At 50.4% G+C, this 22,308-nt stretch overlaps 10 protein-coding genes across 10 annotated transcripts; 3 read left to right on the plus strand and 7 right to left on the minus strand.

Moving 5' to 3' along the window:
- Positions 1 to 360: 360 nt before the first annotated feature.
- On the plus strand, positions 361 to 752 carry N7511_000906 (DPY30/SDC1 family protein; the record flags this gene model as incomplete). Its single annotated transcript, XM_057123331.1, has 2 exons — positions 361 to 596; positions 665 to 752. Coding segments are annotated over 2 exons (324 nt in total), but the record flags the coding sequence as incomplete, so codon positions are not given.
- A 1,198-nt stretch (positions 753 to 1,950) lies between these two features.
- N7511_000907 (RNA recognition motif domain-containing protein) lies at positions 1,951 to 3,169 on the minus strand (the record flags this gene model as incomplete). The annotated part of the gene is made up of 3 exons (XM_057123332.1): positions 1,951 to 2,923; positions 2,977 to 3,082; positions 3,133 to 3,169. 3 exons carry the CDS (start codon positions 3,167 to 3,169, stop codon positions 1,951 to 1,953), a joined length of 1,116 nt encoding a protein of 371 aa, XP_056989065.1.
- A 381-nt stretch (positions 3,170 to 3,550) lies between these two features.
- Positions 3,551 to 6,844, minus strand: N7511_000908 (putative PHD finger domain protein; the record flags this gene model as incomplete). Its single annotated transcript, XM_057123333.1, has 2 exons — positions 3,551 to 4,391; positions 4,443 to 6,844. The coding sequence occupies 2 exons, from the start codon at positions 6,842 to 6,844 to the stop codon at positions 3,551 to 3,553; spliced, it is 3,243 nt and encodes a 1,080-aa protein (XP_056989066.1).
- A 363-nt stretch (positions 6,845 to 7,207) lies between these two features.
- On the plus strand, positions 7,208 to 7,824 carry N7511_000909 (uncharacterized protein; the record flags this gene model as incomplete). Its single annotated transcript, XM_057123334.1, has 5 exons — positions 7,208 to 7,230; positions 7,296 to 7,477; positions 7,543 to 7,551; positions 7,609 to 7,683; positions 7,736 to 7,824. 5 exons carry the CDS (start codon positions 7,208 to 7,210, stop codon positions 7,822 to 7,824), a joined length of 378 nt encoding a protein of 125 aa, XP_056989067.1.
- A 378-nt stretch (positions 7,825 to 8,202) lies between these two features.
- Positions 8,203 to 9,657, minus strand: N7511_000910 (N(6)-L-threonylcarbamoyladenine synthase family protein; the record flags this gene model as incomplete). The annotated part of the gene is made up of 2 exons (XM_057123335.1): positions 8,203 to 9,487; positions 9,551 to 9,657. The coding sequence occupies 2 exons, from the start codon at positions 9,655 to 9,657 to the stop codon at positions 8,203 to 8,205; spliced, it is 1,392 nt and encodes a 463-aa protein (XP_056989068.1).
- Positions 9,658 to 10,346: 689 nt separating this feature from the next.
- N7511_000911 (uncharacterized protein) lies at positions 10,347 to 10,730 on the minus strand (the record flags this gene model as incomplete). The annotated part of the gene is made up of 1 exon (XM_057123336.1): positions 10,347 to 10,730. The coding sequence occupies one exon, from the start codon at positions 10,728 to 10,730 to the stop codon at positions 10,347 to 10,349; it is 384 nt and encodes a 127-aa protein (XP_056989069.1).
- Positions 10,731 to 12,987: 2,257 nt separating this feature from the next.
- N7511_000912 (uncharacterized protein) lies at positions 12,988 to 13,821 on the minus strand (the record flags this gene model as incomplete). The annotated part of the gene is made up of 2 exons (XM_057123337.1): positions 12,988 to 13,630; positions 13,712 to 13,821. The coding sequence occupies 2 exons, from the start codon at positions 13,819 to 13,821 to the stop codon at positions 12,988 to 12,990; spliced, it is 753 nt and encodes a 250-aa protein (XP_056989070.1).
- A 279-nt stretch (positions 13,822 to 14,100) lies between these two features.
- On the minus strand, positions 14,101 to 15,567 carry N7511_000913 (FAD-binding oxidoreductase; the record flags this gene model as incomplete). The annotated part of the gene is made up of 1 exon (XM_057123338.1): positions 14,101 to 15,567. One exon carries the CDS (start codon positions 15,565 to 15,567, stop codon positions 14,101 to 14,103), a length of 1,467 nt encoding a protein of 488 aa, XP_056989071.1.
- A 2,701-nt stretch (positions 15,568 to 18,268) lies between these two features.
- Positions 18,269 to 20,524, plus strand: N7511_000914 (citrin; the record flags this gene model as incomplete). The annotated part of the gene is made up of 4 exons (XM_057123339.1): positions 18,269 to 18,445; positions 18,514 to 19,704; positions 19,754 to 19,916; positions 19,974 to 20,524. 4 exons carry the CDS (start codon positions 18,269 to 18,271, stop codon positions 20,522 to 20,524), a joined length of 2,082 nt encoding a protein of 693 aa, XP_056989072.1.
- An 894-nt stretch (positions 20,525 to 21,418) lies between these two features.
- On the minus strand, positions 21,419 to 22,108 carry N7511_000915 (DUF5321 domain-containing protein; the record flags this gene model as incomplete). The annotated part of the gene is made up of 2 exons (XM_057123340.1): positions 21,419 to 21,594; positions 21,661 to 22,108. 2 exons carry the CDS (start codon positions 22,106 to 22,108, stop codon positions 21,419 to 21,421), a joined length of 624 nt encoding a protein of 207 aa, XP_056989073.1.
- Between the last annotated feature and the right edge of the window lie 200 nt (positions 22,109 to 22,308).

Here is a 22,308-nt window from a genome sequence, read left to right on the forward strand (position 1 = left end):
GATCACGTGCAAATATCACCGGAAAGTGTTTGCCCTGTTTGCACCCTAACGTCAGTACACGACAGAAAGCCAAGAGAAAATAGAACCCCGTTTGATACAGTAATGCAGAGACCTGATCTATAATAACACCCAACATACCAATGCCGTAAACCACCAACTCCCCTCTCCAGAGAAAGAAGCAAGCAACTCGAAAGCGCAAGAGAAAACAGAGCTCCGCTCCACAGCTTCCACTCCGCAAGCCCACCTTCACCACCAAAGCAACTTCACGGCATACCCCCACACCCTCCAACCACCCAACAACCCCAAAGAACCAATCAATCAACTGAGCCATCCGCAAACTCCCCCATCTACATACAGTAGATAGCTCCAACAGACTCGACACCACCGGAAACCACCACCACCGTCGATTCCGCTCCCGCACCGCAAACCCGATCTCCCGCAATGGGCGAACAAAACGGCTCAAATACTCCTATGGGAGATCTCTCTAGTCTGTCTAGTACACAGGTCCGGCCTGGTGGTGCCCCTGCGCGGGTTTATCTCAATGAGAAAGTTGTGCCGCATTTACTTGAAGGGATGAAGTCTGTTGCGAGGGAACAGTGAGTTCTGCGCCTCATTTCTTTTACGGGTATGACTGGAGGGGGGTGCTTATGTGTGTTTATTCTAGGCCTGCTAATCCTTTACGGGTTCTTGGTGAATTTTTGCTGCAGAGGAGTAATGAGATTGAGGGTGAGGGTAGGAAAGAGTCGGAGTAGAGTGGACTGGGGGATGGGTCCTGTTTCTGTTAGGCGTTTTGACTTTCATGGTGCTGGCGTCGTCGTTTTGGTTGTGGAGATTGGTTGTGTTTTGTCTATCTGGTTATTAGTCGTTGTTTTGGCTCTCGAGACATTGCTTTGGCTTTCGTATGCCTCGGAGTGTGCGCTCGGCACTTCAGCATTGTTTCGGTGCTCACTGTTTGATACCCACTCCAATATCAATCCCTTTCAGTCCTTTCAGGGCTTTGGAAATCAATTGAGAAGCTGAATATATCTGCCAAATATGAATTGACAGGGCAAGGATTCAGGCTGCGTGGGCGCATGTCATAAGCTACGGTTTGTCGTCGACAGCTCTGATCAACCTGACTACGGTATTGAGAATTGCGATGGCAGATTACGAGAGACTTCAAGATTTGAGGCAAGAATCAGTTCAGGTTGGTACTGCAATCTTCATCAGACTGCATATTGTGCAGAGATCGAAGGGCCAGCAACTTTCACACTGTAGACAACTTCATAGTGTACAAAAGACACATAATATACTGTGGAAGGTAAGCACACTTCAGTCCACCAAAAAGGATGAAGTAGAATCCAAAACATCAAATCTGCGGGTTAGCTTGTCACAAATCTCACCTTCAGCTTAGCCAAAATTCAAGCTGACGAAACATCCAAGAATTTAACGCCTGCGGAAAAAGGGCTGGTACTACAAGCGCAAAGTCGAAGGCTTTGGCGAAAAAAGGGCGAATGGTTGTTCATTCAAAGTTGTTTAGAGAGTCGAATACAATCGAGCCGGTTACTGGAGATGTTGAAGGTGTGAAGGTGTGAGTTGACGAAAATGCTGAACCATGAGAAATCCGAATTACAGCGATAATTGTTTTGTTCCCTTTTGCCGCTAGAAGAATTCCCGAAGGCGCGTCGCGAACAGACATAAAAGAGACACATCATCAAGCGACCGAAGTGTGACCGAAGGATTGGCGAGTCGGTCGCAGGAAGGCCGATGGTCCGTTTTGCTGAGACGAGATGCGAAAGAGCAATTGACAAAACAAGACGACGCCCCGTGGCCCGTCGCCCAAATCCCGCATTAAAAGCAATTCCAGAACAAAAAAGAGAAAATTTGGGGAGAGAAATGGGCAGAAAAACGTAAAAACCAGCGAGACAATTCACGGGCCGGTCTCCTGGTTAAGAAACTAAAAGAGATACCTTACCTGCCAGCGTAGCGGTCCTCGCCACCACCGCTGCGTGCCTGGCCTTCGTAGGAGCGGCTGCCACTGCCACCAGCACCAGCACCACCGCCGCCACCACCACCACCGGCGTAAGGATCGCGAGCCTCACGAGGAGGACCAGCAGCATCGAAAGAGGGAGGGTTAGCATCACGGTCGTAGTAGCCACCACCACCTCCACCACGGGGCTCATCACCACCACCGCGGCGGTCATCACGGCTGTAACGATCCTCGCGGCCACCGCCATAGCGGTCAGCACCTCCACGGTAACCATAGTCATCGCGAGACTCACGGCGACCACCATAGTCGCGGCCACCGCCACCACCACCACCGTACTCACGGCGAGGGTAATCACGGCCGTAGTCGCTGCGACCATAGTCGCGGCGGTCATTGTAAGAGTCGTAGCGACCGTAGCGGGAGTAATCATCGTCGCGACGGCGCCAGCCACCACCGTAGGGTCCACGGCGGTCATCGTAACGATCACGGCGAGGGCCACCACCGCGGCCACCACCACCACCACCACCTCCAGGACCTCCACCCTCTAACAAAGAAAGTGTGTAAGCTTGACGAAGAACAACGCGATGGAATGAGGAGGATGTAAACTTACCACGCTTGGGAGGACCAAAGTACTTTCCAGGAGTAGGAGTACGGGGACGGGCGCGACGAGCCTTCTCAATGCTCAAGGTGCGACCCTCAATGACCTCGCCCTGCAGACCCTCCTTAGCGGCGTCGGCCTGCTCAGCAGTAACCATGTTGACGAAACCGAATCCGCGAGACTCCTTGGTGTGGGGGTCCAGCATGATAGAGCAGTTGTCAACATCACCGTACTTTTCGAAGAGACGCGAAATGTCGGACTCGGTCAGACGGGGGTGAATGCCAGTGACGAAAAGGTTGGAGCCGGAGTTGATGGCACCCTCATCCTCTTCCTCAATGGGCTTGCGGGAAATAGGAGCTCTGTAGGAAATTGATTAGAGGAGAATAAGGTATCTTGATCAGAATGAACAAACCTGTCGTCGGAGCGGCCGTTGGGGGAGCGGCTGCGAGCACGGTCGCGGTCGGCTCGAGGCTCATCGCGAGGAGAAGCGCTGCGATCGCGGTCGTACCGGGGCTCGTCTATCCCAGAATCAGCAATCATGTTGATAGCATCAAACCAAAGTACTTACCGGCGTAACGGCCGTTGTCGTTCTCGTAGTCAGCCATGATGTGTAAAAGACTGAGAGGTGTGAGATGGAAGGAGGAAGAAAGCAAGTGAGGTTGAACGATAAGAGCCCGGAAAATCGAGCGATTAACACCCGAAAATTCAGGCAGAAAAACCGCCTCAGTAGTTCAAGAACTCTTGTCAAAATACTTTGGTCAAAGAGAGGGAAAAGGGGGAAAAAGGGAAATTAGGACAATTGGAAATTGGGCTAGTGCAAGCAATGGCTTCACGCTAAGAACAAACAGCTTATACGCGCCAAGACTCGATTGCCATTGGTCTTATTAGCTGTAGCGAAGCTAACTTAACTAAAGAACTAGAAGTACAACATCTCGCTAAAATATCAAATCCTGGACACCGTACGCCTCGCGCTCATGGACATGGTATTATTTTGAGCCGCGCAAACGTCGAGTCCGACGGTTATTCTGTTTGGAGGCAGCTCGAGCTCCATTGGTGGTGGCAGTGCCTCCAAGTGTTTCATCATCCACCAGGTCCTTCAATCCTTCAAGTTCGTCCTCGTCCAGCTCACTGAGCTCCTCACTCATGCCACGCATGACATCACGTCCTGTCCATCGTTCTTCGTGGACGGTGGTACCAACAGGGTCGAATGGCTGCATGTACCATTGGATGCCGCCTTGAGCCAGTGGTAATTCTTGGTCTTGTTCGGTTAAGACAGGTGTTGGGTGTCGATGATAGGCAAACAAATTGTTCATAGGGTCCTCTGCGGGTGCGCCGTCTGCGCCAGATTCGTCGGGGTGTTGTTGGTCTGGAGCAGGTTGAGTCTCGGATGGAGCTTCTGTAGCTTCTTCAACACCTTCCATGGCATCAGGGTGAGTAGACAGCTCAGTATCACCCTCGGGTTCAGCGGAATCGCGAGACATGACACTGTGATCAAGTATCACATCCAGCTCTTTCAATTCTTTCTCGAATGGTTTTCGATTCAACTCGCTTTCTTTCTTGATTGCGTCTTCCAGTGAGGGTTGGATGACCTTGATGATACGTTTGGCTAGCTTCCTCTTCTCGCGTTGCTCTAGGCTGAGTTCTGGGGCACGACCGCTGATTTGTGCCTGCAGTTCAGCAGTGTCACCAGCAGGCTCCACGCCAATTTCTGACGTGAAAAGACTTGCCAGATCAGTAGAGAATGTAGCAACAGATGGGTAGAAACGCTCTTTCAGTCTCTGTCGTATTGACATCAAGCCAGGAGCAAAAACGCCCTTTCCATCAAGCCTGGTTTGGTGTCAGTGAAAGCCATGCCAACATTTCCAAAGAGCCACTTACAGTTGAGCCTTCTCGAGGATCGGCCAGAGTAGGGGGAATGTAGGGAAGTAGACAAGATCCACGATGTTCCGTAACATCTCGGCGTCCTTCAACTTTTCCCTCTCTCGTTTCTTCATTTCATCACATAGCATCCGTAATCGGTCAAGATCTGTGTAAAGTCGTTCGCCAAATTCAATGCGACGTTGTAAACGTTTGTGCCCGGGAACACCCATGGCAACGTAGTCTCTTCGCGTCATCTCCATAGAAGAGAACGTCTCTAGCTGCAATTGAAGTCTCTTGAGCAAAGCTGCTCCACGTCGCGCCTCACGTTTCAGCGTCCAATATTTGGATGCATCCTCGGCATATTGCTTTCTTTGGCGGACTGTGAAACGTTGAAGTGAGGCAACTACCGAGTTCAAAACAACCTGAGGAATCACTGGAGCACCCGAGGGTAGTTTCCAAATCATCCGAGGTACGCGCTTGCGTTTGTTGCCACCAATGGTCAAAGTTATGCGAGGAGCTTGAGAGAGGTCGTCTTCAGCTCCCTCAATAATGGGATGTGAGGGACCGGTTGAAAGTGCTGCTGCCTGGCTGTCCCCCCATTGTCGACCGCTCATGGTATTGCGGTAATATTCCATAGCATCAGCTGTTGCCATGTCAGTTCCGTGCTCTAGCCGCCAATCAGGCGGGACATGCTTGTCACAGAAAGCTTTGAGAAGGTGGGAGTCCATCAGGCCATGGCCAATCTTCATCTTGAGATATAGCTGAGCTCTGCGTGCACACGAAACGTGGAAGGCTACGAAGCAGTTTTTGTTGCTGCATTGAATAGAAGCACCCATCCGCTGCTTGCAGATATAGCAGGTCAACTTCCAGCGACTGCGAGGAACCTTTTCAACGTCGGTGACTGGCTCCATGAGAGATGGGTTGCCAATAGAGACTTCTGGAATCCAGAAAGAGCAAAGCAAATGGGCCCATTTAGAGGAAGTAGTTTGCTTGAATGCACCTTCAGTGTTTGGACAAAAGATACAATTTGTGGCACCTCTCCCCAGCAGCTGGCATTTGCGACACAGCCACTGGCCCTCGGGGATGAAAGGAACACCATAGCATTCTTGATGCACTGCGAGGTCGCAACCGTCGCAGAAAACAATGGCATTTGCGTTTTCACAGTCGCCATCATCGCAAATAGCACACTTGCTATCCTGCTCTTCGCCTGGTCCTGCGGTTTCGCCATTGACGGCAGCTGCTGAGCTGGAACGAGGCCGTCCAGTCTGTGGTGGTTTAGGGTTCGGCTTTGGGATGCGTTTCTCAAGAGCGTGCCACTCCCTCTCAATCTTGGTCATAGTAATTTCAAACACGGCCGGTTTGATGGGTTCAAGCTGATCCTCGCGACGTTTGGAATTATATTCTTCCAACCACTTCTCGTCCTGTTCATCCATATCATACTCCACACGTCCAGTCGTTGTGTTAACATCATCTGTCATAGCCGGCTGAATGACATCCAGGTCATCTTCTTGTGTGCCTTCAGTCAAGCGAATAAAACGGCGGTCATGCCGGAGAAACAAATCGCTCTCCTGATATCCAACGGCTGCCATGGTACGATCAACATAGTTCTGGTGGCCCACGCCCTTCTTCTCGTAAAACGTGAAGGGATCACGCTGCCTGAAAGACGGCTTGGGGAGCGTCAACTTCTCTCTAGGATTAGGACCGGGTGGCGGAATAAACTTCTGTCCTTGATGGCTAAACATGGCGTTCAAGATGGCCTCAGGGCGACGTGGTGGGCGACCCGGTCGACGTTTCATTGGGAATGGAGATGATGCGTCGGCTGAATAAGAGGCTGGTGTTCCTGGGCTATCCAGCACATTCGCGCCACCTCCGAGACCCGGGGATTCTGTAATATCTGGAGTATCAACTTCCTGTGAGGTGAAGACCGCAAGCTTGCCATCGATATCCAAGTCGGGGTGGAACTCCTCCCATCCACGTTCTTCGCGTGGCTTATAGCCATCGCCTTGTTGAAGAGCGAGCGCAGCAGCCGTGGAAGAGGTATAGCGACCTCGGTTTTGAGTCTTATCGCGCCTTGGACGCGTCATCGAGGGGGGTGTTGTCGGCACAAGGGGAGGTGGCGGAGGAGGGGCCTGCATTGTTTCTGCGATCTCACGCGGAGCTGGACGACCTCGAGCACTCGCAGAGTAGCGGCGCGGGGGGCTGGGTTTCTTCGGTGATTCTGATTCTTCCTCGGCGACAATATTGCCGTCGGCGTCGATAAACCTTCCGCCGCCTCCAGGACCGCCGGGAATGTACCTGCGCTTCTTCAAAGGAGGGCCCTCAGGCGACTCGGGAAGCTCGTTGAGAGACGATTTCAATGAAGTTCTGGGTCGACTGCGTGATGCGCGACCGGAGTTCGAGTGCCGAATCGACGGCGCCATATCACCACGAGCGTAAGGGACTGGGTGTGGATCGTCGTCCGGGGGGAGTTGTCAATCGGACGGGTCCAAGTCGCGTTGGGCGGCCAACTCAAGCTGGGTGGCGAAATATAACTTGCACAGATTCACATGCGACAATCAGATCAACGGGATATCGCAATTGTCGCCAGGCCTGTCAAAGCTGAGAGGCGCGATGAGGAATGTTTGGTCATCTGGCCAAGGCGGAGACACCCGAGCTGTCGTGAAGTGGCCTCAGGTGTCAACGGAACTCCAAGCCTCCGCGTCGAGTTGACATATCAATTTCCTTGAGCTACCTAGCTATTGGCGATCTTTGCATTTTGTTCCCACTTCTCATTTCTACACAATATGAGCGGTCATGGCGAAAACAGGTATACATTTACCCTGAACATACTTTGCGCCTCGCAGCTTTACTAACTGCTCTTGTTCTTCCTAGATGGCGGGGTGGACCCAGTCGCCAATCCTCGCAGCGCAACGGCGGAAATCGGGATAAGACAGGGGGACAGGGTGGCGCGCGCGATGGCAATGCTGCCTGGAGCGCATCAAACGCCCCGCAAGAGCAACATGTCCCTGTACGGGGATTCAATGCCACGGAGGCCAAGAACATCTTGAAGAGAGGTATGGTTGTCCTTGTGACCTCGCTCAAATTGTACAAAGCTAACTTGGATTTATTCACGTGTTAGGTCCTCGTGGTATGCTATTATCTGCCTCCGTATTTATACACACCTAACTCATTGCCCTTTCTACAGAACCGAAGCCAAACGTCTACAAGCCTACCACAAATGACGCGCCCAACCGTGGTAGCGGAGCTTGGGGCACCAAGCGTACGTCTCCAAATTCGATCGCCTACTTGAACAGGAGTTAACATATATGCAGCGCATCTCATGGCAAACGGGAAGGACTTCTTCGTCGAGCTTCGCAAACAGATTACATCGCTACAGCGCGGGCTTCCTATCGGCGGATGAACGATGAACATAACGATGACGACTGCGACTCCTTTTTCTCGCAGTTGAAGTATTGCACAGTCGGCCGGTTCGCGAGCTTGGTTCATTTTCATGGGTTACAACGGCGCATCATCGATACCCTGCTGTGGAGGAGGATTTATGGGTGATGAGAGGGAGGTTACATGGCATTGGCGTCTCTGAAATTCCGGGTCTTATATGTCAATAATGCACAGTGAATTTTGCAAAAATTCTATTCATTTTCAGTCCAGGAACTCGAGCGAAAGGTATAGACATGGAGATGGTATTGCGGGCCTTAGCCTAGCCTAAATAACACTATTATACAAGAGAGTTCTCACGGGTATCACTAATATACACAGTACAGACATCCAAGAGCGAAAATCAGACCCGGTACCAACCAGCAGGACCGAGAATGCCTCCATCTTCAGCTTGCGGATCAAGAGACCATTTCCTGACAGGACGACCACTCAAATCAGAGCGCCACCCAGCCTCAAACATCTCAATCCCAGCCCATCCAATCATAGCGGCATTATCAGTGCACAAATGAACAGGCGGCGCAACAACCCGAATGTCTTGAAACCCACGCACATCCAAAAATGACCGAAGAACCCCCATCAGGAATCGATTCGCCGCAACGCCACCACTGACGACAAGCGTCTTGATCTCGTCCCTGTCATCCGTCCCACGCGGCTGCAGCATCTCAAGAGCAATGACAGTCCGCGAAGCAAGATGCTCAAAAGCAACGCGCATGGTCTCCCGACCAAGATCAATCCGCTCTTCGGTGGACATCTCACCATCTTTCTTCTTCTGGAGGATTTTGCCAACCATGCTCGACACAGAAGAAAAGCTGAACTGGAGAGTGCGCGTATTGGCGAACGGCGTGGTGATATACCACCCCCATTTGTTTTGCCGGGTTGCTAGTTCTTGGCCGCGGGTTTCGGGCGCTCTGTAATCGCTGAAATCGGCTTGTCCGCCTGGGAAAACGAATTTCTCGAGCGTTTTACCATACATTGTGCTTTTTGATTGTTGTAATAGCTCCGCGGGGAGGATGTCGCGTGCCGATTTGTCCAATGCCTCTCCAATGGCTATGTCCTCGCTTACTGCGATGATTTTATGCTCTGTGAGTCCGGTGGAGTGAACCAGGATCGTATGGCCCCCAGAGACAAGGATGGATAGAAAGGGAAATTCGGGCGCTATGGCTGGTGTTGGTGTCGGTTTTGCTGTTGCCTCTGCGCTAGGTTCATTCTCATTCCCATTCCCATTCTCCATGCATGAAACAAACCGGGGCGTTAATAAATGTGCTTGCATGTGGTGCACGCCAATCATGGGAATCTGCCATGCGACGGACAATGCCTTTCCAGTATCAAGACCGACAGACAGGTTAGACCGCATGCCAGGGCCTCTTGTAGTGGATATAAAATCGGGTATGCGGCGACATGACCCATCCGCTAGCTTGATACCATCGCCAGTCTTCGACTCCGGTAGATATTTGATCGCTTTCTGGACGAGATTTGCGAGATGTTCCTGATGCGATTCGAGAGCAATGATAGGATGGATGCCTCGGTGTGCGCGGGTGTCAGCAGTGATGTTCTCCAAGAAATGAATCTTAGCTGCATCTCCGGCTGCTTTTTTTGTTTTCTCGACGATGGCTACCGAAGTGTCGTCACTGTCGTTGGCGCGCTCTTAGCTTTCTGGTCTTTTTTTGGAGTCGGTGATCATTTCGGCTTACCATGACGTTTCGATCGCTAATGTGAGCAAGCCACGGCGGCAGCTCTGACATCTTCTTGTGACGCTTATTGCTGATCTGCGCAGAGCGACATGGGTTGGGAACAGCATTGCTGCAGTGCTTGACTTGATGAGCGACGCCAGGGGCGAAAAAGATCGGACCCGCACGGACCGGAGAAGCCCTCGATTGAAGCCCTAAGATTGTCACCAATGCGGTAGTTTATTGATCTACGGATTACGATTACTGATTGTACTAGCAAGTTTCTGCACTTTCTTTCGATCTGTCGGTGTAATGGTATCCGACAGACGCTGATATATTCACAGTAACGAGTGACTAAAATAAAAAAAAGAAAGAAAAAAAAAAAACAGCAGTACTCAGGTCATAATCTGCGATCCAATTCCCATCATAACATCATAAAACATAATCCCTTCCAAAACACTGATACATTGGTATTTTCCCAGCGACAGCACATGTAGTGATAAAAGGCTCAAAGTCGAGCTGGCCCAGAAAGTATTGACAAGACTCTGGGGGCGCAAAACGACGCGAAGGACACTGCTGTCTATATGAACAACCGGCTCGAGGTCCAGGGCCAGATGCACAGAGGATATACTGAAGCAAGTCTCTCTGTGTATTTGCCATCACTGTTGCATTCCAGGGTTCTCAAGCATGCGAAGGGTCGTGATAAACCAGAGATCCGTAACGCAGCGTCAGTGCAGCAACAGATCGCCACAGCTACCCAATTGATCACCAACAATCCAATCGTAGACGGCCATTAATGATACAAAATCTCAAGATCAGTTCACTGTCGGACCGTCCATCGTCGTTCTTCACGAGACATCTTCGTGTGTTTGCCATAGTACTCATCCGGATTCTCAATTGGCGTTACGCAGTGGACAGTGGGTGCGACTTTGAATTGAATGCGCTTGTCAACAGCTCCTGAGCGAGAGTCTGACTTTTTCTTGAGAATACTCTTCGTGGAACAAGAGTTTGTGTATGAATAGCTGGGCACTTGTAGAGTGGAGAACCTCATGGCTGTCGGGCTCGCGGCGGAAATTGGCGAGACTGGTGTGCGAGGAATAGCACTGGGCGATTTGAGGGACAGGGTTGGCCGTGTGCTATTCTGCGCAGCAGAGATACTCAGGGAAAGCTTTGGCTTCATGGAACGGACACCACCGGCAAGCATTGTGGCGGTAGGGTGCACGAAAGATGACGGGAGAAGTGGTATTTGAAGGAAGTATAGGACCGATGACGTTATGTTTTCTTGTGTTAACTGGGCGACTTTGATCAACAAAGAGATCCCAAGTTGAAATTGGAAGGCAAGGAGAGGAAACAGATTATTGACGTGCAAGACGTGCAAGGAGGTAAATGAGCAGAACTCGCTTGGGCCAGCCAAGACGAACAGACGAAAATAGAAGAAGCGAAAATAGAAAAGAAAATCTCAAACGTGTTTGAATATGGCCCCTGATGGATTCGGCGCCTATATAGCCCTGGGGTCGAGAGGGGGGGGGGGCCGTAAGCGCCCACTTGATGCACGACGCACGAATCACCACTTCATCACACGTTGGTTTCTATACTTGGAAAGCTTCGTTGTATCCGCCAATCAGCTGGTCTGCAGGATGGATCGGGCTCTAGTGTGATGTGATGGGCGTTCGGGTCTCGAGGACAGGCCAATGTGGTCGGTGTGCCCTGCAGCCCACTGCAGCCCTCTGCACTAGGGACACATTCTGTTCCTCTAGTGAGTCTAATTGGGACTTGAATGTGAAGAGTTCAAGTGAACTTTGCAGATATCCCAGGTGATGTCCCCGCATCATCACAGTGACGAAAATTACTGGCAAATTATTGGACCAGTCGCAAGGTTTATTGTGTGAATCGGTGCACAGGTTGCAGCCGAAGATAAGGCTATTTTGAGAATACCGTATACAGTAGTGCAGGACAAGGATTGGACTATGAGCAATCTACAGTACAGGACACAAGCCAAAGACCACTGGAAAAGACAATTCGATTGGAGCTTTCTGGCGGATATCCGTAACAACAGGGCCTTCGGTGACAGAATTACGACAGTTTCAGTAGCGCACTTTCAAGTGGCGACTTTTACTGAACCTGCAATATAGTACAGTAGTCTGTCTAAAATAGTGACCCCCACCCCAATGCTTAACATGAAAGCCGAAAGCAAGGTAATTCCACACTAAGACGAAAGGCTCGAATCTTAATACACACCCACTTTAATCGGCGAAATCCTCTTGATTGGAGGTAGCAGTGGAGCGTACTAGGGGAGCCAGGGAGGCCAAGGGCCTCGATAATGCGTTCGTATGAGAGTTTTCGCAGTTCGTGAGACGAGGTCATGAACGCATAAATGCGAGAGAATTGAGGTTCAAGGTACGAAAAGGAGAAGGGCCGCGTCTTTTTTGTTCAGTCTTATGTTTTGCGTGTCGAAGTTGGTAATAGACTGTGTGGTATGCAAAGCAAAAAGAATTCGTAATAGCTGGGATCGAATGACCGCGAGTGCAAAAGAGTACGGTACATGGATTGAGTCTTCTTCGCAGGGCTGATCATTGTGATATTGTACAGTACATTCTGCATTACAGTACTCGAGTACTGTACTCGAGATTGGGTCTACTGTAAATAGCATCATGCCAGGAGGTGATGCTAGCACATACTGCACAGTAAGAAGTTTTGGCATCACACCTAGCGTATTATATCTTCTCAAATTGTTCGCAACATATGCAGCCCATGCATGAATATCACGTTTAGCCTAACTTATCTCTTAACGTACGTACCAGTCAAGGTCACAATGTCTACTGTAGACTGATATCCAAACAGCATCCTAATATCTAGTCGAGATCATGATGTCTACCGTAGTCAAGATCATGATAACCCCTGAGCTGATCTTAGGATCCTCAATGCTTAAAATGATGCTATGCCGTAATGCCCATCTAATTTATCAAAGACCTGATACGGCGGAGAGTGAAGGCCTGCTGTTGCTGACGGTATTGTTTACTGTAAGCCTTTAAATCAAACTGGGTGGCGCACGCTATTGATTTTAGCTAGTTTGTAAAACAGGTTGGCCTTGGTCAGGTACAAAAGTAGATATGCGCCTTGACCGACTACAGTACTGACCAAGTGCATGAGCATAAAAAGGTACTGTACAGTATGATGCCACAACCCTAAGCTGCAGCAACGACTGAATTGTACTGGAAGAACAGCTGAAGATGCCGTGTACTGTAATTCTGTCATTAGTGGAGGTAAGTCTCAGTGCCTATAACGATATCAATGGCATTCTGATTTCGCTTGTGCTGCTCATTGCGTGATTGTCAGTGGGATAACAGTAGTTGAGAGAATCAGAACCTCGAGTGGATGCCCGTCTTATGCATTCTGCACTTTTCCAAAACCAACCTACTAGCCCGAGTTCTCATTGATTGATCTGCCTGTCAGTAGCTCACTCAAGGCTTCAGCTCCCCAATCTCATGATCGTCCTGGCTCATCAAAGCTCTCAGGATCAGTCGACCTTGTGTTCGATCCTCGGGGTTCAAATTACTCAATCCGAGACTTTCAAGGAAATCAGCCTGAGTCTTGTAGTATTTCTCCACCCATGCTTCCTCGTCCGGCGTCAGAAAACAAGATATCTCATACCGAAGCCGCTCAGACATAGACCAAAAAGCATGAATCGAATACTCAGTCGAGGAATTGAGACTCGACGGCCCAAGAACCGGCCCAAAGGGCGGGTCGCTCAGCTGCAGTTCCAAGTGGCAGAATACATGAGCTACAGGCTTGAAGTATGCCACAAGCTGGCCGTGACGCTCGCTGATGATACCAGATGCTGTTGGGGAGCTCACATGACATTCCAGGTTGTAACGTTCTATGATAGGGGACCCGATGATGTTGCACCGAACAGTTGGGGCGTGGAGGACGTTTTCCAGGCGGATGATTCCGAGGCTTGGAGGGCCCATCAGCGGAGGGACGGCGTATGTGGGGAGTAAAACGGTTCCAATTCCGAGGACTTGGACTTTCTCCCCAAATCCGGATTTGAACTCGGTTGGGAACGGTGTGTAGTCGTCACTGAACCACTCGCGATCTCTGGCAACGCTACCTCGCTCGAAATGAGTTAGTCTCGTGTCCTTCAGGGATGGTGATCTGTCACGGCCCTAGAGATGTGTGTATACTCACTGACAGTCGGAGATGGTTGAGTAGATCCAGTCTGGACAAAGTACAGGTCCCCCGGTACCTGCCAGTGGGTTGCTCTGTATGACGCTGTGTTCTGTAGGGTTTAAGGCCATGGCGCTGATATATGATCCTCAGCAACTGACAATGATTGGAATACCAGTATAGTATGCGAGGCATTTCAAATGAAGTCAAAAGCCGAGTTTAGGTGTCGATTCAATTGTCCAGATGAACGTGAGGTGGTCTTATTTGGAAGGAGCGATGGCTGCACTAGACAGTCTGCCCTAAATCTCGTTTGGGATACTGCAAAGACTTTCATAGCACAGAATCAAATAAAGAGTAGATGCCAAAGATTTTTATTAAATTACTACTATTCTCATATAGACATATCACCACTAAGCAAAAGACCAACCACCAGTCCGATCAGCAAAGAAATTATCGGGATCATACTTCTTCTTAATATCCTGCAACTGAGCATAAGTCGAGAAAGTCGAGAGCGGATTCTGATCGTGGCTAGCATCATTAATGAACAGCGGCAAGCCCTCAGCATTAGAAGTCGAAGCAACCAAATCCCGGAAGCTAGACTGAACCGCATCATAATCAGGCCCACTCATCAATACTGGCGTCTGAATCAGGTAATTCAACCAAAACCACGGGCCGTCAGGCATTTGCATGGCATTTCCACCTTGAGCCTTGCTGGCATCGGTCAAGCTCTTGGGGACAGGCTGGAAGTCCAGTGAAAGGAGGGTGTATTTGCCCTTGTTCGACTCGGCCCAGTCGCGCCATTTGTCCATGGCTATCTTGTATTCGTCCGTGTCGGCGCGGTGCACTCCGACGCGGAAGGTGTTGGGGCCGCGGGAAATTTCGGTGGAATATGGGATTGGCATGTTGACTACTTCGGGGTAAGTCTTGGGGCTGAGGGTGTTGAGTATGTGGGGGATGCTGGTGAAGTTTGAGAATGCACTTCCGGAGTCCTCCCCATCATAGACGAGGAACATGATGAGGATTTCGTCGAGGTTCAAGCCTAGGTCTGGGGTGAGGATCTTCTCGTATGTGCCGATGATGCTTGCTTTGGGATCGGTATTGTATTTGATGAAATCGTGGATCGCCTCGAGAACAGTGTCTTTCTGCTCAAAGGCATAGATGACATTTCCAGCGTAAAAGGTTCCAGCTGGGCGACTCTGCACTGTATACTTTGTCACAACGCCATATGCATTGCCGCCGCCTCCTCGGGATGCGAAGAAGAGATCCGGGTTGGAAGTGTTGGATGCCGTCACAATTTCACCGCTCGGTAGAACAATTTCCAGTTCTCGAAATGAGTCGCAGGCCATTCCGTACTGCGGCGAGAGATAACTCATGCCACCACCCAGAGCTAAGCCGGTTCCAACGCCGGCAAGTCTAGCGCCGACTACCGTGCGGCCATACTGTAGGTAGTAGTCATATATGTCACCAAACGTACCACCTGGCTCGTATGTAGCTAGTGTGGTCTCTGGGTCATATGACTTTGCATTAAGGCTGCTCAAATCGATGAGGACGCCATCGTCAACGGATGAATAGAAGGTGTTTGGGTTGTGGCCGCCGGCCTTAATTGCAAAGCGACTGTCCGCGGATCGAATGGCCTGAAGAGCCACAGATACGTCTTGAGAAGACTTGGGGTAGACAATGCAAGATGGTTTGTAGGCATCCTGGACAGTATTGTAGTACTCAATGCTGTTGATATACTTCTGATTGATCTCACTGCTGACGACCTTTGATGATCCCAAATGTGAGGTAATGTTGGAACAAGCTGCTGGACCTGCGGTAGTCGCGTATGAACCAATTGGTCCAAAAACACCAGCTATGGCAATGGCGAAGGATAGCATGGAGGACATTTCAAATAGTGAGGAACCCGTAAAAGGGGTAAACAGTCGCGTCGATGGCCTCAAGAACGGTATCTGCCCTGATCTAAATACTCGAACAGACACCTCTATACTTCCTATCCTTTCACGTGGAGAGGAATTGAAGAAGTTGAGGATGACCTCGGTCAACGAAGTTTGTGATTATACGATAGGAATACGATAGGGGGGATACGATGTGGATACGATGAGTTCCTGTGTTGATGAGCTTAATCGAGTTAAACGAGCGACGATCCTAATGTTCTGAGTATGCTAGCGATGGGCGAGCTTTTTGACTAGTCTGCAAGAATCCAATGAGTCTACTCGGCACTAGGGTCCTCCATACATGTTACTAGCGCGAACTAGTATTCAGCACCCCCATCTGCCTGACGATTAAGCTCCATCCCCTTATCTATTCTGTATCTTCCATGGTATTTCAAAATCACACTCTCAAGTACTCAATTGGCCATGCCCCTAATAGTTCGTACTGTAACGACCACATTCAGACACATCCTACGTTGACGCTTCAATCGTTCATTTGAAATGGCATCAACCATGAGAATAGTTTCGCTAGTAGTGAAAGATATTAGGCGCTTGCCTGCTTTTGTTGAAGGAAAGGATGTCCAGCCAATTCTCCCGCCGTTTTTCTCGCATCTAGATGCCAGACAAGCATTCCGTTGACGAGATCACGGAATGCATCTCTCTCCTCTCCCTCAAGGACGAAAAGACGGAAACTGTCGCGTAGGTTCCGGTCGGGAACCAGGTTCTCGTAGGACTGACTGATATACTGGTCATCCCGCAGAATCCATCTTGAAAGCCATCGGGGTTTCAAGTTGGGAATTCATGAAATTAGCAAGCACTGCTGGATCCTCGAATGAGACCATGATGTTTTCAAGCTTTAAATCTAGGCAGCCTGTTAAATGAGTATCATCGACGAGAAAACAAAGACGAAATTGAACTTAATCGTATGAACTATTCTGCATTCTTTGTGTAGATAATCATGCCCTGTAAGAAGAGCACGAATGTATGTTTTAAAGAGAGGCAGTGGCATATTTCGGTGGGCAAAACGCTGCTGATACATCGACAATAGCTCCCTCATAGGTGGATACACTGGCTTCTTGCGAACGAATGTAGGGAAACGAGAAAGGGATGGCTTTATAGTGTTCATTACAAAGTTACTCCCCGTAAAGCGATGGGAGAATGTGATGGTGATATGGATGGCTGTCGAGGAAGAATATCAAGGCGCGGCTGATCTCACAAACAAGCAAACGAGGCCGGCGAATGCTAGCTCGCCAATGTGCCCGCGGGCCCCGATACTCGTGTGCAGCATGTAGATTGCCATTTGGCCCTAATTCGATTTCTTCTCCAATATGCTTTGCTTCTATAGCTCAACTGTCATTGTTGTTTCCCGTATACATTGTAGCTTTTGACAACCATATTGTGATTATTATTATTATCAGGAAGATCCATGGAGAGACCGTGGTAAATACGGGGTTACCCTGCTATTCAATTTAGGCTCTGACGAAGGGCTCACCTCTCCCCTATTTTGACTTTCAACCGATCATGGAGATCAGATTTGATCAGATAACTCGTCCTATTTAACCTTCGGTTATCTGCTTGTCTACGACAGGGATCTCGGCCAATTCCAACTAGCGCGACTTGGAATAAGGCATTCACACTCTCGGTTAGACTGCTTGCCTCAGGCCCGTCATGGGGTTTCGGTGAGGAGATCTTCGCATTCGAAACAGGGAGTATCATCCATGTACGCGTGAGGGGGGAAACGTACATCCTCCTCTTTTGCCCACAGGCATCACTCAAATCACGACCATTGACTCCGCATGTTAGCTTTTGTACTGACTATACCAGGGAAGCTCTCTCCAACAGCAATTGAGTTTCCAAATTGCAGTGGAACGTGGGGGGGATACGGGGATGAATGGTTACTCGAATAGGTAAGTTGATGCGCCATGGAGCATTGCCAATTATTCCAAGTGCAAGTCTTGGGAAGGGTATTCCTAGACATTCTGCATTCTTGCCATGCCATTGGAAATGACCACATATAACTTAATGCTGCAGAGGCAGATGCGGAGAAGACCATGGCGGAGTTAAGCCGAGCGTGAAGCCTTTTTCTCTCCAACTCTCCGCATTCGGGCCATGTGACGTGCCACCCGGTTTTCCCCTGCGAATCCATTCTCTTGTCACTATTTGTTTTTTACCCCCCGTTCCTAGGTGGTGGCAAACGTCAGATCCAGGGTAACCAGTATTCTCGAACAATCAGAATGTGTTCCATTTAACAGACGTGGCAATCCCGTTCTTTCTGGTGCCTTAAAGATATCTGGTAGGGCCAGTCATGCGGAGATCTGTGCTCCAGAAGGAGATGTCGGTCACTGTGATTCGGCCCCAAGCCCGATCTTCCGGGTAAATAGCTCCTGGTGAAAATTCGATCGGTGATTAAAACTACTGTAGAACATGAGAATAAACATGACTGTAAAAGAGTGAAACTGAAACTAAAAATAAGAAAAGGAGCTTTCGGTGGAGAGAGAGTCCTGGACAGTGTAATTATTGTACTGGATTAAGTTATCCATTCCTTTTGACTCAACCCTCCCCTGCTCCACTCTCTCTCCCTTCCCCCAGTTTTGTGTGTTTCGTGGGTTTTGCAACTTTTGAGACTCTTTCAGGATTGTCACACAAAATGGCCAGCGTCAAGGAAGCCGTCAAGGAACAATTACTGGGTAGCCACGAGGGGCCTCAGCTGTCCCACCAGGCGCGTACCAACTTCATTCGCCATGCGCAGAAGGACGAGAATGGCGAGCTGTTCATGGATGAGGACAACTTCATCAATGCTGTCGCCCCCAAGCAGGAAGATTATGTGAGTCCTGGGAAATCCGATCAAACTAACGGGGAGCATTGGCTGATGGATGGTCTCCCGAAAAATAGCACAAGATCAAGCGCGAACAATACGGGATCCTCTTTAACGTGGCAGACCGACGGAGAGCCGGCAAGCTGAACGTCAACGACTGGGCCACCTTCGAAAACCTCCTCGCGAAGCCCGATGCCGAGTACGAGATCGCCTTCCGCCTCTTCGACCTCGATGGCTCCGGTGCCGTCAAGTTCGAGACCGTGCAGGCCCTGTACAACCTGAACAAGAGCGCCGACAGCATCCCCTTTGACTGGAACTCCGAATGGGCGTCGCTGTACGGCGGCCGCTCCAAGACCCGCCATGACATGACTTACCCCCAATTCGCCCAGATGCTGCGCGGGCTCCAGGGTGAGCGCATCCGGCAAGCCTTCCACACCTTCGACAAGGACGGTGATGGATTCATCAAGCCCGAGGATTTCCAGCGCATTATTCTCGAGACCTCAAAACACAAGCTGTCTGATCATGTGCTGGAGAACCTGCCGACCCTGTGCAACATCTCGACCAGCAACCGCATCTCCTACGCCAACGTGCGGGCCTTCCAGAACGTCATGCTGGAGATGGACATTATCGACATGGTCGTCCGCGAGGCCACAAAGAAGAGCACCGACGGCAAGATTACTCGCTCCGATTTCCTGAACGAGGCTGCTCGCATCACCCGCTTCTCCCTGTTTACCCCCATGGAGGCCGATATTCTGTTCCACTTCGCCGGTCTCGATGCCCCCTCCGGCCGTCTGTCACAAAAGGATTTCGCCAAGGTCATTGATGCTTCATGGCGTATCCCTGTTGCTGTGGCCGGTCAGGTTATCTCCACCGGACAGGAAGCCGTGGAGAAGACCAAGAGTGTCCTGCACGGCGTTTTGGAGTCTGCGCACCATTTCGCTTTGGGAAGTGTTGCGGGTGCTTTCGGTGCCTTCATGGTCTACCCTATTGATTTGGTCAAGACCCGTCTGCAGAACCAGCGCTCTTCTCGTCCCGGTGAGAGACTGTACAACAACTCTATCGATTGCGCCAGGAAGGTTATCCGCAATGAGGGTTTCCTCGGCCTGTACTCTGGTGTCATTCCTCAATTGATTGGTGTGGCTCCTGAGAAGGCTATCAAGCTGACTGTCAATGATCTTGTTCGTGGATATTTCACCGACAAAGATACCCACCGCATCAAGTACATGCATGAGGTTTTGGCCGGTGGTACTGCCGGTGCCTGTCAAGTCGTAAGTAAACCTACCTGTACTGGGAGCGAATAATGCTAATCCACTTCAGGTCTTCACCAACCCTCTTGAGATTGTCAAGATTCGTCTGCAGGTCCAGGGTGAAATCGCAAAGAACGTCGAGGGTGCTCCTCGCCGCTCCGCCCTGTGGATCGTCAAGAACCTGGGTCTGATGGGTCTGTACAAGGGTGCCAGTGCCTGTCTCCTCCGTGATGGTAAGCTAATACCCCAATGCACTCTCTGCGAACGATCATTCTAACCTGCGACCCCAGTCCCCTTCTCGGCCATTTATTTCCCCACATACGCCCACCTGAAGTCCGACTTCTTCGGCGAAACCCCGACCAACAAGCTCGGAGTCGTCCAGCTCCTGACAGCCGGTGCCATCGCCGGTATGCCCGCCGCCTACCTGACAACACCCTGCGACGTGATCAAGACCCGTCTGCAAGTCGAAGCCCGCAAGGGTGATACCAAGTACAACGGCCTCCGCCACTGCGCCCAAACCGTCTGGAAGGAGGAAGGTCTGGCTGCCTTCTTCAAGGGCGGTCCCGCCCGTATCATGCGCTCCTCCCCGCAGTTCGGTTTCACCCTCGCCGCCTACGAAGTCCTCCAAAAGACTTTCCCTATGCCCGGCACCGCCGAAGACATCACCCCAACCGGCCACGTCGAGCCCGGCGTCGGTGGCCAGGGTGCCAAGGCCCCTCTACCCTACCTCCGGTCACGGAACGCTCTCAAGCTCATTCTAGACTTGGACCAAAACATTGGCCGGGTGCAGGCTCCCCGGCCTGAACAGTGGCCTCAGTTCATGAAGGGATCTAAGGCGTAAGGATATCGATGTCATCTAAAGCCTTACGCGGCAATCTCTGTACTTGAGTTCAAGTTGTTTTTATCTTTGATAGCGATACTTACCTTTCTTTTCGCCCTTTTCTTTGTTACCTTTCCCTTGGTTTAGCATGAGATCTTTCTCACTTTTGTCTCGGACCTTGCTCTCCTCGTTACCCACGCCCTAATTCTTGTTTTGGGGGCGTGCGGTTGACTTGGGCGGTTGAGGTTGGGTCTTGCATTGTTGTTTCTCCCTCATCTGACTGGTTCCTTCGAGATCTGTGACTGTCTTGTGTGTGTTGTGTTGTGTGTGCATTGTATCAACAGTGGATAGATTTGGAAAGATGGTGTGGGTTGCGTTAGAGGACCCTGACTGTGGTGACGGGTTTTTTACATCATACAGAATCATATATATCTGGATTGGTTCCGGTGTTTGTTTCAAACATACTCCTAATTTGAGTAGGAAAGGGTTATTCTTAAAGTTGTAGATATATTTCTATCATTAGGGCGATACAGAGTATGGATAATCCCTAAATGTACAGTCGACCAATTCTTAGCCAACTGTAACTAGAGAATCATCCAATTGACAATTGACTGAGGCTGTAATATTCTGCGTTGTATATCCCGACAGGAGATTATCTATATACATGAAATGGGATATACAAGTGAACAAATGGGTATCGGAATTCACCAGGAGTGCGATTTCCCTGTACAGGTGGTGTTACATTCATATCCAAGGACGTTTCCCGCTCATACAAGCAGATTTCGAGTCCAACCCAAGGGAGGATGCGGACGTGGTCCCGTCGGAGTCGAAAGACCAGTCGGATATGGGTTGACACGATGTGCCGAGCTCACTAAGAGGAAGCTGCTCTATCAAGAACACGACCAACGAAACCTCTCAGTAGAATCTGTTCTTCCGCGCCGACTCCGTCGTGGGAACCTCCGGCTCCGCATCTGGCGTAGGTGCAGGCTGCGCGGGCTTCTGGGAGACTGTCTCGGTCTTGGGTTCCTCGAACTTGGACTCGGTAGCTTTCTGATGCCATAACGAGTCTTCGGCTTCGATCTCGCGCAGAACTAGCAGTGGAATAAGTTAGAAAATATCACTTCAACCAGCCAAACGCTATCTCGTAATCAACATACCCTCATCCCACTCTCTCTCCTTGGCTTCATCGCCCGTCCCGAGTAATTTCTCCACATCGACCTTTTCTCCGTTCTTCGTGCGCGTGATTACCTCGCGCAGCAGCTCGATCTTCGCATCTGTCGACCGTGTATATGCTGCATAGCTGTTCTTCAATGTGATCATGCGAATGGCCTGCGAGCCGATCAGTGTGAAAATGATAATGTAGAATGTGGCCGGATTCCACTCCTTGGACTTTTGTTTCGAGGGATCCTTGCGCGGGCGAGTGCGTAGGAATCTAGGAATCATCGCCGTCCATACTGACGTGTCTGCGATCTTGGGAAGGTGGTCGGAGGTCGAGTATGACCGCACGGTGGGAGCGCGGGATTGTCGGGCTGCAATCAGCGTAGAGGGTGAAGAGAGGATCTGTCGTCCAGCCCGGAGGGCCCTGAGTCCGAAAATCGAAGCCATGATCGTCGGCAGTAACACTCGTCGTCTACTGCGCGTTGAAGGCGGGAAAAGATCAAGGTCCGAGAAGTGGAAGCGTGCCTCAGGCTGTAAGGCAGCAAGGCATTAATGCGCTGGAAATAGTCTAGCGCTGTTGTTGCTGCGACAACGCGCCCGTTTGGCCCGATAGCGATTGCACATCAAAGGCCTCCAGACGCGATGAC

The sequence above is a fragment of the Penicillium nucicola genome (genome assembly GCF_028828085.1).
Source record: "Penicillium nucicola strain IBT 29836 chromosome Unknown utg000001l, whole genome shotgun sequence".
In the NCBI taxonomy this organism is placed as follows: domain Eukaryota; kingdom Fungi; phylum Ascomycota; class Eurotiomycetes; order Eurotiales; family Aspergillaceae; genus Penicillium; species Penicillium nucicola.